The sequence below is a fragment of the Xenopus laevis genome, chromosome 1S, assembly GCF_017654675.1.
Source record: "Xenopus laevis strain J_2021 chromosome 1S, Xenopus_laevis_v10.1, whole genome shotgun sequence".
Taxonomy (NCBI): domain Eukaryota; kingdom Metazoa; phylum Chordata; class Amphibia; order Anura; family Pipidae; genus Xenopus; species Xenopus laevis.
The window spans coordinates 177,801,530-177,820,046 of record NC_054372.1 but is presented as its reverse complement, the minus strand read 5'-3'; the positions used below and the strand labels follow the sequence as shown (position 1 = coordinate 177,820,046).

Below are 18,517 nucleotides of genomic sequence, written 5' to 3'. Positions count from 1 at the left end.
GAAACCTCTCCAGTTCCATTGTTGTGTTTGGCTGTTGTGTATAGTTTCCAGCCACTTGGCTAACAAGGCTCAGGTACATTGGAGTTGAAGAGGTTTATTGGTGTGTGTGTTTGTCTCCTGCAAATGAATGTTGGGTAGGAGGCCATAAACATTGTGCAATTTTTCCTTTATTATTTCTCAAACCTAAATGTGGTGTTTACACGATTCTTATATGCTATGTTGTTTCATCTGTGTAACGTTATGGTTATTTACACCTACTGCCATATACTTAGGGGATTATTTATTGAATTCCAAATGCCAAAAACGCAATAAATTCGAAACTCTGTTTTTCGAGATTCATTATTCCTCAAGGATGGAAAAAGTCAGAATCTGAATATCCGGCACGTCAGACTTGCCGAGGTTGTATATAAGTCAATGAGAGATGTCCTGACGATATCCTGATCTGCGCTGGGTTTCATGCAACAATCTGAAGAGTTTGTGGTTTTCCGGCAAAAATCCGAAAAATTTGTACGATTGAAATTTTTCACGATTTTTTTCCTGCACGGGAAATTTTCAGGAAAATGTATTGATAAATAAGGGGATATAACCATTGCAGATTTGGTCGGAATAGATTTCAGAAAATTATAATATATATTCGGAATTTGATAAATAACTCCCTTAGATTGCCGGCCACCTTTAGCATCATGGGCAGCCATGTACAGATCATTCCCTTTTCTGCATTGTATGCAAAGGATCCTGTTGTGATTATACAATGTGTTTGTTGTGAACACACAAAAGCTAACGTGCCTGTTCTTCCTGCAGCTGGGCCATACAGTGGACTAGGTGAAATCATTCATCGAGAGAGCATTCCAATGCACACATTTGCCAAGTATCTCTTCACATCCCTCCTACCTCACGATGCTGAATTGGCATACAAAATTGCACTGAGAGCCATGAGGTACGTGTTGGTGGCTATAATGGGAAGCTGCGCTTCATCCACTTTCTGCCATGAATGTTCCCACAAAACAAATGCACTTGCTTTATTTGCCTCCATTCAGGATGCCAGACATTTGGCAATGGAATTATGCAGCCAATGACTATATCAGGCAGGGTTTATTATGTACAAAAACATGTTTTAGATAAAACCTCTGCTAAACTTATTGCTTTTTTTTATATTTAATATGATTAAAATAGTGTAATTTGTTGGACAGGACTGAATGCTTTGCATTCTCTTCACAATGTAATTCTCCTACCGCACACCTGTAGTTCACCAATCCTGCAGTTGGTGGTGCGTTCCTTCCGTTGACCCGGCCGGGTCCCTTAGCAACCAATGTGTATAAGAAACGGATCCGCACACACGCTGATTAATGCAGTCGGGGAATATGCCCTTTTATTCAGCCACCAAACATCAACGTTTCGGGGGGGAACACCCACCCATTCATCCTGATGAAGGGTGGGTGTTCCCCCCCCCCCCGAAACGTTGATGTTTGGTGGCTGAATAAAAGGGGATATTCCCCGACTGCATTAAACAGCGTGTGTGCGGATCCGTTTCTTATACACATTGGTTGCATTCTCTTCAAGCATTATACATTTAAATTTCATCCCCTTTTACATCCATTGTAGTAATGCAAAATTGTGTCTTTTGTATTTATACATATATAGAATTTTCATATGGAGCAGACTGTGTCTAACTCGCTGTCCACATTAATGGACTGGGTGCCCTTCAGTCTGACAGATGCCTTGATGGTTTGTTCCATCTTTATATGCACTCATACTTTTTTATTTTTTTTTTTTATTATGGTACATTTGTTTGACAGCTGAAACTGATGAGGCTGTTTTTGATCTGAATACCAGCCCCACCAACTTCGGCCAGACAGATTGTACACAAACGCCCACATTCATAACAGACGCTGCACATGTTTGTACAGCTAAACCTCTGCAGTATCCTCTAAAGCTCTGCAATGTCTGGCGCTCTCTAAATGAGCTGCAGATTCTCTCAGAACCCCTAAAGGTTTTTATCTCCCATTGGGTGCTGATGTAGTTCTGCATTAGTGTGTTATATACTTCTTAGTGTATATATAGTGTGTAGTTGGGTGGCTTTTTAGTATTAAAAAAAAAAACTTCATTAATTTGGGGTTATGTAAAAAAACAAAACAAATGTGAACTGTGATATAAATATATGGGAAGAAACCATGATGGTCTGACTTAGTTGACATGTTACTCTAATTTATGTTAAATGGTAACTATTGCGAAAATGAAAATTTAATGTTGGCTTCCTCATACTGAAGTAAGAAACTTTCTAAATACAATCAATTAAAAATTCGGCATTGTTTTTGAAATAATCAAGTTTATCTTCACTATTCCTCTCTCAGCATCTGTTTCTCTTCATTCTGTCTTCATGCAGCAGTTGGGTGTCGGACGATCCAATATATCTTATAGGGGGGCTTCCTTTCCTAGCAGATGTATTAGAGCTCACTCAAATAACCGATTCCAGTACAAACAAAATCGAACAAAATAACTGCCTTTTGCACAAATTCTGCATGTAGAGAGACATGATGTCTGGTGATTTTAATAGAGTGAGCTCTAATACATTTTAAAGGCAAAAGGAGCCCCCCTATAAGATATATTGGATCATTCATCTGACACCCAACTCCTGAATGGAAACAGATGCTGAGAGAGGAATAGTGAAGATTATGTATTTCAGAAATGGCAACACGTTTTTAATTGATTGTCTTTAGAAAGTTTCTTATTTCAGTATATTACATTTTCATTTTCGCAATAATTCCCCTTTAATATTCTGCTGTAAAGTTTTTCAATAAAAAAAACCATAAAAACCCTAAGGCCGGAAAACTCATTCAACTTCTCCCTCACCTTGTTCCCTGTTGAAGTGATGGCTTGTGGGAAATCTGTCCACCACAGAAAGCAGAGGAACTTGCATCGCAATCCATCCGTTCAATATGGAACACGTCAAAGACTTCAAAACTTGTTAAACTAACCACTGATGTTTCGTTTAGCATTACTGCTCCTTTAAAATAGACCCCAGGACACTGAAACGTTTAATAGTCTATTGTGTTTGTTATTGGCAAGCCTTCAGATTCCTCGGCCCCTCTGGTACTGTAGGAGTGAGAATAGGAACACAGGGGTCTGATATGAGTGAAACTTGAATAACCGGCAGCGAGCTGAACACAATCAACTGTTAAGCTTTCTGGACGGTCACTCTCTAGTTTATTGAACTTGGCCAGTGGACCAATGAATAGGTTTATTGTTTTTAACAAATGTTTTCCTCTTCTATACAGGTTGCCAGTGTTGGAATCCACAGCTCCCATTGGAGATATGTCCCGCCCACACCACATTGCCTCGGTCGTTCCTAACCGTTATCCCCGCTGGTTTACCCTGAGTCATATTGAGTCACAACAGTGTGAACTGGCTTCTACTATGCTGACTGCAGCCAAAGGTACTCCCTTTTCTCAAGACCTCCTTTAAAGGAGAGCTAAAGTTTAACTAAAAAAGTATACTAGAAATGTTGTACATTAAGTTTTGTGCTTCTGTACCAGCCCAAGGCAACCACAGCCCTTTAGCAGTAAAGATCTGTGTCTCCAAAGATGCCCCAGTAGCTCCCCATCTTCTTTTCTGCTGATTCACTGCACATGCTCTGTGCTGCTGTCACTTACTGAGCTTAGGGACCCACTCACAATATACAGTACACATAGAACAGAAATGTCACAATATAAGGCTGATTAGTAATTAATACAGATCATTACTACATGGCAGCACAGAAACCAGTGCAATTAGCATCAGAATTTAATAATCAGCCCTGTAGCATCAGCTTATATTACAGACCAACCTCAGTTTCTGCTGGATAATTAGTGACGAGCCCTAAGCTTAGCTTCTCAACAGCTGCTCAGAGCCCACTGCTCGATTGGAACTCCTGTTGTGCCAGTTTGACATTACAAATATTGTTCCTTTACGAATAATGCTAAGAATGACATACATAATGCACGGGACTGCTGTATTAGAATGAAAGTGGTGGCGTCCGGTGGTAGTGAAGATCCGCGGATTATAAATGAATATAAATTTGTACCCAAGTGCTCCTTGCTGGTGAGCATAATGTTTATAGGGGTTCCAAGGGTATGTGCAAGGGACATTGTCCAAAAACAGAACAACATAGAAGTTAATGACCAGCTCCAGATTATTTCAGAATATCACTAGTTACATCATACTAAAATTTCCTATAAGCCTTATGGTTACTTAACATTAATCTTTGATTTTGCTTGTCTTTGCCCTGACGGTGGGGTTATTTTAGCCTCCCATTTTACTGCGGAAGGAAGTTTCACTTTTCACAATCACTCTGCAGCAAAGTCTTTTTTTTTTTTTCTGACTCCCTGTGGTTTATTCCTTTAATAATCAGACTTGCACGGCAGCATTTTATTATCTGGTTAAGCTTGAGCTTTAATGTTTTTTTGTTTTTTTTTCTGGTTTCCAGCTCCTTACCAGCCTTATGGCTCTCTAACTGAATTTCCCTGTCTGAGCCTGTGTATGTGTGCAGAATCCGTAATGCCTTGTCAAGGAGTCTACCTGTTAACTCTTTCTTCTCTTCCATTTCCAGGTGATGTTAGAAGGCTGGAAACAGTGTTAGAGTCCATCCAGAAAAATATTCACTCCTCGTCGCACATATTTAAGCTTGCACAAGATGCATTCAAAATAGCGACCTTAATGGACAGTTTACCAGATATAACGCTCCTTAAAGTTTCTCTGGAACTTGGTCTCCAGGTTAGTAGATATAGGCCTTCCTATTTGTTATTCCTTCAGGCTTATGACTTGTAGATTGAGTGACACCGGTGTATCCAGTGAGTCTGACGTGTATAACATCTACAATTATCTATATAGTCTGCCAACTGCTTCTTTCATGCCTTGTGTGGTTTTCTCAGGCTTTAAGACTTTATTCGAGATATATAAATCTGTGAAATTAGATGCAGAAATTCTACTGCTCCCCTGAACTGTCTCACATCCAACCCCAACCAAGCTACTGCCAAGAATCCATCCACCTTTTTAAATGGATGGGGAAGGACCGTGGGCAGGCAAGGGACATCTTTATAATGTTGCTCCTGAAAGTTTGGAAGGACAATTAATGAGCCCACTGGAATAGTCTTGGAAAACATTGTATAGCAACGGTTAGGAATTGGTCATCAATGAATTTAAGCATGAGATTTGTGTTTAATGTAATTTGAATTATTTCAAACGTAATATCTAAGGCTTAACTGGCAAATATAGAACAGGCAGTTCACGGTCATAATATACACTACTAGCACTTTACATTGATGCTCACTGGTTTGCACACACTTTTACTATACAGTAACGGTGCAACAAATATTACAATAAATATAGAATTTTCATTCTTGTTGCACAAACCCAATAGACTGGTCTCAAAGGAGAAGGAATACCATTTTACCCTTGGGGGTGCCAAAAGTTAGGCACCCTCAAGTGACTACTTTTACATACCGGACACCCTGGGCCGGTGCTCCAGCATAAAACCGCACTAACCTGGGTTTCTTCTAGTGAGCACCACGGAGTGATCCTCTTCCTGCTTCTTCGGTTTTAAAATTTCCAGGGACAGGCGCATATGCAGTAGAGCGAAATTGCACGCTTTTTCGTTGAGTTCAGCTTTTTGCTCTACTGCACGTTCGTAGCCGCGAGAAGACCCAAAGAAGCAGGAAGAGGATATCTCCGTGGTGCTCGCTAGAAGTAGCCCGGGGCCGGTGCGTTTTTTTTGCTGAAGGAGCACCGGCCTGGGGTGTCTGGTAAGTAAAAGTAGTCACTTGGAGGTGCCAAACTTTTGGCACCCCCTAGTAGAAAATGATATTCCTTCTCCTTTAATTGTATGCCAAAAGTGATCCAATCTCCTCTAGCTGGAGTTCACTGACGGCAATCAAGACATCTGTTACTCGTATGGGACTGCATTTAACTATTGGGCTTTCTCTTTAGGTTATGCGAATGACGTTATCAACTTTAAATTGGCGCCGTCGCGAAATGGTCAGGTGGTTGGTAACATGCGCAACCGAAGTAGGTATGTACAAAATAGATCAACCAGTGATTGTGCATGTGTGTTTAGTGCTCAGGCCTCTCTTCACTCTTTAGTTAGAATAATTTGCCTTTTTTGTAACTTAAAAATGGAATATTTTAATGAACATTGCTTTAAAGAGAGATTTCCAATTGAGAATCTATAAACATTTACCCACGTATGTGTCTGCTAGTGATGGGCGAATATATTCGGCAGGCATGGATTTGTGGCGAATTTCTGCGTTTTGCCATCCACAAATGTTTTTGCAAAAATTTGCCGCACTCGTCAAAATTATTCAGATGCTCCCTTGACTTTAATGCATTTGTATAAAATAGTTGCGCGTATAAAAATTGTTGCTCAAAATTTTTTGCCAAAACGGGACAGATTCGCCCATCAGGCAGTGTCTGCCTGTACTAACCAGAGCGAGAGGGGTTTAGCAATGTTTCAACATGTATTTTTGTTTACATGCATTGCCAGTAGTAAATGCATGTGTGCTTTATGACCCATAATATAAAAGTTATGCGTAGACATGCAGTGGTGTAATAAGACATTACTGGGCCCCACGGCAAATTCATTTTAGGGCTCCCAACATATCCAGAGGTTGTCCTGTTTTACTAAAAGATGTTGAAATTGTGCATTATTTGGGCCTCATGTGGCCCCCTATACCTCCTGGGCCTTCCTGCAGCTGCAGGGTCTGCTTCCTCTGTAGTTACGCCCATGTAAATATGCATTCCAAACACTGATCTCATTATGTTGTCTTTTCCTTTCCTAGGGGTGTATGCACTGGACAGCATCATGCAAAGTTGGTTTACCCTCTTCACTCCAACAGAAGCCACTAGTATTGTTGCTACGACAGTGATGTCCAACAGCACCATTGTTCGCTTGCATCTGGACTGCCATCAACAAGAGAAATTGGCAGGCAGTGCTAGGACGCTTGCACTCCAGTGTGCTATGAAGGACCCTCAAAACTGTGCCCTCTCAGCACTTACTTTATGTGAAAAGGATCACATAGCTTTCGAGACTGCTTACCAAATTGTCCTGGATGCTGCTACAACTGGCATGAGCTACACACAGCTTTTTACAATAGCGCGGTACATGGAACACCGTGGTTACCCCATGCGTGCGTACAAACTGGCAACATTGGCCATGACTCACCTTAACTTGAGTTACAACCAGGATACACACCCTGCCATTAATGACGTTTTGTGGGCTTGTGCGCTCAGCCACTCCCTTGGGAAAAATGAGCTTGCGGCAATTATACCTCTTGTGGTCACAAGTGTCAAATGTGCGACAGTACTTTCAGACATTTTGCGCAGGTGCACTTTGACCACCCCTGGGATGGTGGGACTTCACGGGCGAAGGAACTCTGGCAAACTTATGTCACTGGACAAATCCCCTTTGAGACAGCTTTTGGATGCCACAATCGGGGCCTACATCAACACAACACATTCGCGACTCACACACATCAGCCCTCGTCACTACAGCGAATTTATAGAGTTTCTAAGTAAGGCCCGAGAGACCTTCCTCATGGCTCACGACGGACTTATCCAGTTTACACAGTTTATTGACAACTTAAAACAAATCTACAAAGGCAAAAAGAAACTGATGATGTTGGTGCGCGAGCGGTTCGGTTGATGACTGTGTGTGAATTTGGGGGGGTCGGGGTGGGGAACAGGGAGGGACGGTTTGTTTTTACTTGAGCCTGCCTTTGTATCCTTTTTAACTTAAAAAGAAAAAATGTCAAAACCGTTCAAAAAACAAAAAAAAACAGAGCCACACCGGTATTATGTGTATAGTTCTCCTGGATTTGCAGATGAAAGTGTCATGTCGTTAGAGCTTGTGTATTTTTCTTTTTGTTTTCCACTATCTGTGTGTATGAGAGGTTTTCAATTTCAGGGCTGATTTTTTATTTTTTAAGCATAGGGCAGAGAAGGGGGTGTTTGTCCTGGGGGGTAAATGCGAGGGAGTAAAATGTGAAAAGCGCAACCTGTAAAACTCCAGGTCTTGAGCTACACTTCCTAGTGTTGGGGATTGTATCTCAACAGTAAAGTGGGGTGCAGGCCTTCAGCATCACCCAGGACTCCCCTCTCTTCTAACGCCGGCCCTGCTAAGTTTGGTTTACACTGAGTATATGTTGTCAAGTGGCAGAAGCCCACATAGCTCTACCGTTCCTCTTGTATTCGTTAATAGCCTCAAAAATATATATATATATAATGGCTTTAAAATATTTACAAAAAAAAATCCTTTGGGAAGAAAAACCAAACTCCATTAAAAAAAAAAAACTGCTCCATCCTGTGACAAGTACCTCGAATGGATCCAGCTTTACTCCTCTGTTTTCTCATCCTCGCATTTCAACGTATTTAACAACGGCAGAACCCCACCAGTAGTACCAAGGCTTCTCTGTGGCTTTGCAGTGCTGTTCGCCCAGAAGCATGGCACACCTCGCTTGTGCATGTGGAAACTTAGCAACTGTCAACATACATTCTCAGGGATTATCAAGGAAAAAAGAAAATCAAAAATACAATAAAGAATGAGAGCATTTATTGTACTGTATATATGAATATATTATAGTATATGTCTGAATATTGAAAACAAAGTATAACATTAATTTATAAGAAGAAAATATTCTATGTAATGCAAAATACTTGAAGCTGCAGTAGCTTGGTTTCAAAAAAATTTAAAAACTTAAATTTCAATCACAAAATGGAAAAACATGAAACAGTGAGACATGCGCTTTGCTTCAATATCGGCTCGGGTGGTGAGCTTAAGTGCTGGGCATCTATGCAGAGCCACCTTCCTAGACTGCATGCCGCGAGTCTGTTTTTCGTTTTTATTTCACTTCCGCCCTCCTCGATTTAGGAATCTCTTAACGCACACGCGGCACAGTTTAAAAGGACATTTGTGCGTAGACAGAGCAGCAAGCCTTAGTATTTAAGAAAAAAAGTAGGGGTTCATCTCCCGGGATATGTCATAAAACATTAACTTCAACAATAAACAGAAGCATTGACCGTTGAAATCATGAAAAATCCGCCTTGGCAAGTAAGCTAACAATAAGCTAACCTTTGTGCACAATTAACGTATATATATTATATATATATTTCTGCATAGGTATTTTGACTCTTGCAGGGCAGAACGTTGTGTAGGTATGACTGTTCAACTCCTTTTCATTTCTTCCCGTAGGTTTAATGGAAACAAACAAAAACAGCCTTCTATCTTGCCTTGTCTTAATGCTTTAAAATAACCAAACTGGAGATCTAACTACCAAACTGTTCATTATAGAATGAAAATACCAATTTCTTGGTAATAATATTGTTGTCTCTTAATTTTTAGCTGAATGGTTCTGTATCCTTGTACTTTTTCCAAGCCCTTTTATGTTTTGGTGCAAAACTTGTCTAGTGTCTCCTGTCCCTCCTCTCAATTAGAGAACATGCTCTAGGTATGTTTGTAAGTATTTTTGTTTAGAAAAGAAACTTTCATGCTCTTCATTTTATTTATTATACTAGGTAAAAAAAAGGTTGTACTTCATCACCCCCATGTAAACATGCTCATGAAGTTGAAAGTAATTAAGATTTGATACACTGATATCAATTTATTTATGTAACTAAATCACTGTTTTATAAACTTGTTAATGATCAACAATTTTTTTTGTTTTTGTTTTGATTAAAATTAGTTTTTTGAAAGCTGATTTGTGTTTCACTTAATTCCACCTGGTTTCTAGCAGGAAACATTTGTACTGATGGGGTTTGTCTATTGTTGGGTTTTAAGGTGGCCATAGACGCACAGATAATATTGTACAAAACAAATTTTCGTAGGATATTCGGTGCGTGTATGGTGAGGAAAGAGCCGACCAATCGGCAGAAGACTTGGATATCGGTCGGCTTGTTGATCGGGCTGCATGGAACATTTTGATCGGGCGCCTTTGAAGGGACCCAAACATCGGCCATTGTTGGTGCTGAATCGTCAGAGAATTCTATTGTTTCTACCTGTATATCTACCTGTATGTCTGACTATTCTTGGAAAGATCTTTTTCAAGAAAGATCGTAATTGTTCCGTCTATGGCCACCTTTAGTGGTTTTACAGATGGTTTTAGATCAGTCAGATAAAATCAGAAGGTCATGTTTTAACCCATATCTCATGGTTTAGGGTAATGGCAGATGGGACATTTTGTCTCCCATGATGTTGGGGAATAAATCACAGCACAACTATTGTCTGACCGGTTCACCACTCAAGATCTCCAATCTGGCTGAAGTCCACAGCTCATGAGCTTCTATACTTCAGCTAGTAGGAGTTCCTGAGCCTAAACACTTCACCACTTAGTAACTCCTACTGGGTGAACAGTTCAGGGGCTTCTATTGCTTGACCATGTCACAACTTAGTAACTCCTAGTGGCTGAACATGTAACCATTTAGGAATCCCTATTGGCCAAACTCTTCATCACTTAGGAACTCCTGGATGAACAGTACATGAGTTCCTGTTGGCTGAACATGTCACCACTTATAAACTCCTACTGGCTGAATCATTCAAGATCTTTTTTTTTTTTTTCTTTTGGCTGAACTCTTCACCACTTAGAAACTCCTATGCGCTGAACAGATCAGGAGCTTCTATTGGTTGATCATGTCACCACTTAGGAACTCCTGCTGCTGACAGAACATGTAACCATTTAGGAATTCCTATTGGCCAAACGCTTCACCACTCTTAGGAACTCCTACTGAATGAACAGTGCATGGGTTTTTGTTGGCTGAACAAAACTCCTACTGGCTGAATTGTTCAAGGGCTTCTTTTGGGTGAACTCTTCCCCACTAAGGAACTCCTACTGGCTGACTGAATTCTTCACTAAGGAACTCCTACTGGATGACCAGTTCATGAGCTTCCATTGGCTCCACAGCTCTGGCTTGCTTTTTTTTCAGTTGAACACTCCACCACCTAGGAGACTTGGGCAGCTACAAATGTGAAAAAGTGGCATTTGCAATTTAAACTACACATTAAAGATTGTTGCATGAATAGACATGGGATTAATAAAGAGGAAGAGGGGGTATGAGAGGTAATAATAGACCAGATTTATAACATGGAAAAGGTGCTGATAACCTGTCTTGGATTATTAAAGAGAATTCCCTGAGTTAGTAAATAAGCCCTTTTCTAAGTGAGGAAAAATTTACATTTTGAAGAATAACTTTGAGGGGATGGGATAAAAAAAAGTCCCGCTATCCTTTAGGGCTAGTCCACACGGGGAGATAGCGACGCGTTTGCGCGACAAAGCGCCGCGACAGTCGCCGCGACCGGCGCAGGCGACAGTTTTGTATGGGCGCCTATGTAAAAACGCCTGTGCTAACCACACGAGGCGATGCGCTTTTCAACAGTCGCCTGAAAAAGCCTGGCGAGGCATTTTCAGGCGACTGTTGAAAAGCGCATCGCCTCGTGTGGTTAGCACAGGCGTTTTTACATAGGTGCCCATACAAAACTGTCGCCTGCGGCGACTGTCGCGGCGCTTTGTCGCCGCGACCGCAAACGCGTCGCTATCTCCCCGTGTGGACTAGCCCTTATGGTATACTGGCTGTTTTGACTGCAACGGTGCCCTCTAGGAAAACCCTGATCGTCAAAATAGGAAAGCTGTTTATGTAGTTATATTTCCCACACACACTCCAATAAGTGCTGTTTATCAAGTTATATTACCCTTACTCATGAGTCCATCATAATTTTCCTGAAATCCGGCTGAATGCTTTACAAATTTAAAAATTGGAATGTTAAAGTGAGTATTTTGATTTATTCCAGAAATTGATTGTATGCTACTTCAGATTAAAGTCTGTTGGTCCAGCTGAGATAGTGAAGCATTAGATTAAAAAAAAGTATGGGATCCCTTATCCGGAAAACCATTATCCAGAACGTTCTGAATTACAGAAAGACCATCTCCCATAGACTCCATTTTATGCAAATCTGATTTTTTTTTTAAATGATATCTTTGTACTTGATCCAAACTAAGATATAATTAATCTTTATTGGAAGCAAAACCAGCCCAATGGGTTTATTTAATGTTTACATGATTTTCTAGTAGACTTAAGGTATGAAGATCCAAATTACAGAAAGATCCATTATGCGGAAAGCTCCAGGTGCCGAGCATTCTGGATAACAGGTCCCATACTTGTATACTTTGTACAACAATTCTAAAAAAAAATCTATAAAATGCTTTTTTTTTTTATCTCTGAATTTTTCATTTAGTTACACGTAGTACAGTTGTATCTGCTGTATTTTTGTTTTGAATAGACCATACACTGTACCTGTATACTCTGGTTCTTTGTGGGGTTATACTGCAGTGTTGGCCCAATAAGTGATCATGGATATTGGTTTCTTAAAATCATAGATGCTGGCTGTAGTATTCTCGATGATTTTACTCACAGTACCATGATTTAGCCAACAAATCATGGCTGAAGTTGGCCATAGATGAATGGAATCGTCAAACAAGCAGATCTTTCCATGCCTAGAGGTGGGCGATATCAATCTGATCCAATATTTGTGTCTAGAGCCAGGTCTGTAGAAGGGTCAGGTACATGAGCAAATACAAATGCAAACATTGTAAGCCAATAGAGAGAAAAAAATGTTTGCATTTGTATTTATACTATGAATTTTTCTTATATTCTTTTTGATATTGTAATACCACTTTCACTAATTAAGCTTAATTGCTATGCTTTTAAATACTATGTGCACTAATATCCGGTATGCTTGACAAAGGGGTTACGCCCCCGAAACGTTGCATCCGCAATAAACGAGCAAGGCTTTTCCTGCTAGCACTACCCGTGATGTGCCCGTGTGCCCCCATAGCTACACAGTAGCTTATTTATATAAACAATAGTTGTGTTCCTGAAGCAAACACGCCAGTTGTTTTTGTTTTTTTTTAATTTGGATCTTTTAATAACTTTTATGGCATTCGTGATAATAGAGAAAATGGCTAAAATTGTGGATTCAAAAAGTTATAAAACCACAAAAACCTGACCTTTATTAAATGATCTATTAAGAGCTGCAGCTACTCTTATGTGATTATCTGCATCATCTGTCGACCAATCAAAAAGGCGTATGGGCAGAAGAAAACCTTGTTCTGTACAGACTGTGATACAATTGGGTCCCAGAATGCTTTGTTTGTTCTGCCCCCGGAAGTGCAAAATGTAACAATAAGGTCAAAATATTTTCACCCAAATCCTCTTGTTAGACGTCTGTTTGGGTTTTGCCTCCCCCAAGTGTGTGTGTGAAAAGGCATTGGTTTTTTGGACTGACCAATCAGATGAATGCAATTTGAGTATCTTGGTGTGGCCATATCACTCATAATCCAACTGATCAGCCATAGGGCACCCTCTTCAGGATACATGAGTTTTCAGTAGTGTATGGTCAGTTGCAATTGCTTTGTTATAAGACTAAGGACACACATTGTGGGTCCTCCAACAGCTGAGCCAAAAGCCTGGTATTGGCAGCATGGAAGTCTAGAAATGCAAATATCTCCAAAACCACTAAAAATAGAAAATGCGTAAATTGCAAAAATGGTTTTTTTTGGTGTGGGTTAGATCCCCTTTAATAAATCTGATTTAAATAATTCCAAAAACTTTTCTAAGGCTTGTTTAGAGGATATTCTGCTTATACTTTGCAGATAAGAAAACTGCCTATAGAGTATGTATCAAAATTGATAATTAGTAGATTATTACAGTAGAAGAATTCCAGTATTTCACCCCACAACTGGTCAAAGCTTGAATATACGGGAAGTTCCATGGGAATAGGTTTAATTGAGCCAAATTCTAGACATTAAATGCCTAAGGATGCCAATATATTTGAGCCAATAAAGCCTTGTAATAAAAAATGAACACAAACTGACAGATTTGGCCTGAAACTATAATAATTTCATCACGAGGGCACACCTGACTCCATTATTAGCATCATTATTTCATGTTATCCTGAAGACCTTTCATTTAAATATTTCTTATTCCTGATTATTCATGTTCACAAAAGGATTGTTCGGGGGAGAATCGTAAAATTTCACTAGTCATTAGCAAGAGGATCATTGTGTCTCTTTGTGGCCAGCCTTTGGAGTACCTGCCTAGAAAATGTCCCATTTTAAAATAATTGGCTTAAATGTCATGAGTCTGGAAGGAAAGTTAACCCTTAATGCTAACATTGCTTATTTTGGGGATGTCATATTTACAATGTATTTGTATGCAAAACGGCAGGAATTCTAAGGATGAAATGCATTTTGTTCAAATATTCTCCTTCTTCGTGAAATATCTACATCAACAAATGGCAGTATGTTTGTAGCTAGGGAACAGGGGTGATTTATTAGCTGCAGGCAAAAGTCAAAGGCCACTTCTCTATCCTTATCCTGCTTGACCTATCATCTGCATTTAATAAGGATGACCACTCTCTCCTGATGCAGATTCTGTATTCACGTGGCTTCCGTAACCAGGCTGCATCTTGGCTCTCTTCTTATCGATCATTTACTGTCTCCTATGCTTACAACACATCATCTCCAGTTCCACTTAATTTAGGGGTGCCACAAGGTCCGTTGTTGTTCTCCCTGTGTCTTTGAGGGATGTTATCCTCTCATTTGGCTCTAATTACCATCTGTATGCTAATAATACCCAATTACTGTATATTTATCCACCCCTTCATTAACAACTGAAACCGAGGGTCAAATCTCTAACTGCCTCCTAGCTATTACCAACTGGATGAACCAGTGCCACCTCAAACTCAACCTAACAAAAACTGAACTAATCATCTTTCCACCTAAGCCTGGTCCTATTCCCCTATTTGCTATCTCTATTGATGGCTCATTAATCCTGTCAACTCAGCTCGCTGTCTGGGGGTGATCTTTGACTCCTCTCTCTCCTTCTCTGATCATATTAACACCACTGTCAAACCTTTCACTTTTTCTTTCAGAATATTGCCAGAATCTGTCCCTTTCTTCCACCTGCTTCGGCCAAGACGGTCATGCATGTTCTCATATATCCCGACTAGATCACTGTAACCTACTACTAACTGGCCTCCCTAACTCCCATCTCTCCCCTCTACAGTCTGTATTAAACACTGCTGCCAGAATTATCCTCCTCTCATCCAAAAGGGCACAGGCCCTTCTGCTGCTGAAGACCTTATCATGGCTTCCAATTAAAACAAAGAATAACTTATAAACTCCTCCTCATACCTTTCAAAGCACGTCATACCTCTGCACCTAATTACATCTCATCTCTTGTCTCTCTATATGTTCCTGGCTGAATCCTCCGCTCCTCTCACAGCAACTGCTTGGTTGTACCCCCCACTACTACTTCTGTTTCCTGCATCAGACCCTTCTGTTTTACTGCTCCTTATATTTGGAATGCCATTCCTGAATCCCTCTGGAGAGAATCCTCCTTCAATGTCTTTAGAACTACACTCAAAAAATGCCTCTGGGAGCACCTGGATAACACCTGAACTGGAAACTGCCACTTGTATGTGTCACACACTGTAACCTACACCACTTAGTACCCCTACAAATTGTATCTATAAATTACCCTCCCATTTAGACTGTAAGTTCTGCGGGGCAGGGTCCTCCAGCCTTTTGTCTCCTTGACATTGAGCACTAAATCTGAATTGTAATTATATTTTATATTTATATGAATTGTATTTCTAATAATGCACTTATTGTTACTTTTTATTTCAGTGACCCCTTGTTTGTTACTACTAATTTTATTGTTTTGCTGTACAGTGCTTTGCCCTCAAGGAGCGCTATAAAAATAAAAATATACATCATACATACATACATACATACATACAATCCAATTACAATGGAACCATGGCATGGGCTAGAAAACTCTTTTTTTCAATTCATTCACCTCGATTACTAGAAAAAGGTCAACAAAAAGACAGTCACAATGGAACCATGGCAACAAGCTGAAAAAGGTAAATGAAAACACAATCACAATTGCACCACGAGAGCCACTAGAACTAAACAGAAATACATCAGAGAAAGAAAAAGGTAAATCAAGACATAACTAGAATGGACAACATTAAAATCTAGCTGGTCCTTCTAGAGCAGTGATCCCCAACCAGTGGCTTATGAGCAACATCGGATGTTGCTCTCAGCGGCAAAGCAGGTGCTTATATTTGAATTCCAGGCTTGGAGGCAAGTTGTGGTTGCATAAAATCCAGATGTACTGCCAAACAGAGACTCCTGTAGGTTGTCAGTTCACATAGGGGCTACCGAATAGCCAATCACAGGCCGTATTTGGCACCCCCTGGAACTATTTTCATGCTTGTGTTGCCCCCGACCGTTTTTACATTTGAATTTGGCTCCCAGGCATAAAGTTTGGGGACCTCCGTTCTAGAGCCTACCATGAACCTGACTTGAGGTCCCATAGATGTAGACAGGGTGAATGGTGGAAAGAGTTGATAAGAATTGTTCTTGGCTAGGACCCACTGAGGCATCTTCTGTTACATGGGCAGCCCAGTTTGACCCTGGAAACTAATTTGTAAAAAATAATAAACAAAATAATAATATCTTACCAAAAATAAACACAAAAGGAGCTGATAACTGGAAAGGAAATAAAAGTGAAAAGTTGTGTTTAGAGAAGAGTTGACTTGCAGTCCATTCCTCCTGGTTTGGCTCCAAAGGAACAGCTTAATCATTGTGGCAGCACAAAGATCAATCAAGGTTACATACAATATACACCACAACATCATTTATATGCAATGCACAATGGCCCAGCAACAAGGAGGGGGTCGGCAGAAAGCAGAGACATTGAACATCTTTCACTTTTTCCTTGCTTTTCTTAATAATGTTTGGCTCTTTGGTTTCCCTCCAGGACTGCTACAATACAAGCTCTCATGCTTCACACACGCTGTCAGGTACTAGTTATGCATATGTTATATTGTTTAAGTTTTATTTCCTTGGCATTAACCAAATAGTTATATACAAGCTCTCTTGCTACACTATAGCTAATTGATCGTTTCTGAATACTCCCACAAGATACAGGCATTGCTGTTGATTCACAAGTCTCTATAAACCTGATGCAAACACAAGTCAATAGGGTTTCTCGAGCTTGGTGAGTTGCTGTTGGGTGTTCTACAACACCTATAGGCCAAAGGGTGCAAACTGAGTGGAATTTATATACAAACTTTTAAGTTGGCCATGCATATACGAAAAACATGCCTTGAAACGAGGGGATATAAGGGATACGATACTTGAATACATTGCAAATCATGTTACTATGAGTTGCCAGACTAATTTAATTGCCTTCTACAAGGTGCTGAGCAGGAACATTGACTTGGGATGGCAGTGGATATGATCTGCTTAGACTAAAACATATAAAACAGTACCACACAGAATGTTACTGGTAAAATTAAGGAATACTGGAACATGATATTTCTACTTGGATAGAGAACTGGACACAGGATAGATTACAGAGAGTGGTACGTGTATGGTGGCCCACCAATCCCAACTGATATCTATGCCACTGTACTGTTCCGTTTATTTGGGCTCTTTCCCTGGATAAATGGAATAATAGAAAGGCAGCTAGCTATATTGTGTAAGGCCCCTAATAGGCCTATGGTCTGAGAGCATACTCAATCAGTCCAATTATGCCTGCCTTAAGGCTGATATCAAGGGGAGTATATACGTAATCATGAGTTTAAGACACCAAAGCATTATATATTGTTGGTTGATTGGTGTCAGGATCTGCTGGGACTCGAACTCTGGTTTACTTTGTCTGGGACTCTTGCACTTACCGTGTGAGCCACTGGAGGCCCACCTTGTTTCCCTCATGTGTTTCCTATTTCCCATCTTCTGCCCTTTATAAACCCTGCCCTGAGCTTTGCTCAGGGCTGAGTCATTGATTGTATTTTGTTGTTCCAGGATGACCTGCCAACCTTGATTCCTGTTAACCTTGATTCCTGAAGACCTTGATTCCTGTAAACCCTGATTCCTGTGTGAGTACCTCAAAGTTCCCGTGTTTCCCAATTTCTCATTATCCTGTGGATTCCCTGATACTGACCTTGGCCTGTCCCCGACTATCGCTTTGCTTGTTCCTGCCTTTGTTTCTGTTACTGGTTGCCATTAAACGTTCAACCTCTCATGTCTGTGCCACCATTTATCTATGGGTTTACCCCTGGGCGTCCGCCATACCCACTCCCCACGGAGTAGTTAACTGCAGTTACAGCGGCTCCTCGCTGTACCCCTTACAATTGGGAAGTTATTAATACAATATATTAATGTAACTTAAGGTGACAGTTCACATTTAAAAATTTTTGTATGTTTAGATGAACCTACTCTGAGCAACTTGTAGGTAAGTCATCATTATTTATTTACTGTCGTTTTTTTTTATTTTGTAGCCTACTCTGCCTCTTTCTGGCATGCAACTGAACATTCTATTTGGTTGTTGGGTTCACCGACCCTAGCAACCAAAAAAACAGACATATTTCCAATTAGACCCAATGCTATACATTATCAATTCTGATTTCACAAAGGCTGCCCAGTTG

The 18,517-nt window shown here is 40.3% G+C and overlaps 1 protein-coding gene across 2 annotated transcripts in view; it reads left to right on the top strand.

Annotated features, from left to right (window-relative positions):
• Positions 1–9,722, top strand: part of LOC108704433 (zinc finger SWIM domain-containing protein 6) — an 87,369-nt gene extending 77,647 nt beyond the window's left edge. For both annotated transcript variants that reach the window (XM_041580561.1, XM_018240991.2), the window contains 5 exons: positions 802–937; positions 3,276–3,433; positions 4,586–4,749; positions 5,962–6,043; positions 6,810–9,722. In XM_041580561.1, coding sequence (XP_041436495.1) covers positions 802–937; positions 3,276–3,433; positions 4,586–4,749; positions 5,962–6,043; positions 6,810–7,672 — 1,403 coding nt within the window. In that variant the 3' untranslated portion in view covers positions 7,673–9,722. The remainder of the gene's footprint in view (positions 1–801; positions 938–3,275; positions 3,434–4,585; positions 4,750–5,961; positions 6,044–6,809) is intronic.
• The last annotated feature ends 8,795 nt before the right edge of the window (positions 9,723–18,517 follow it).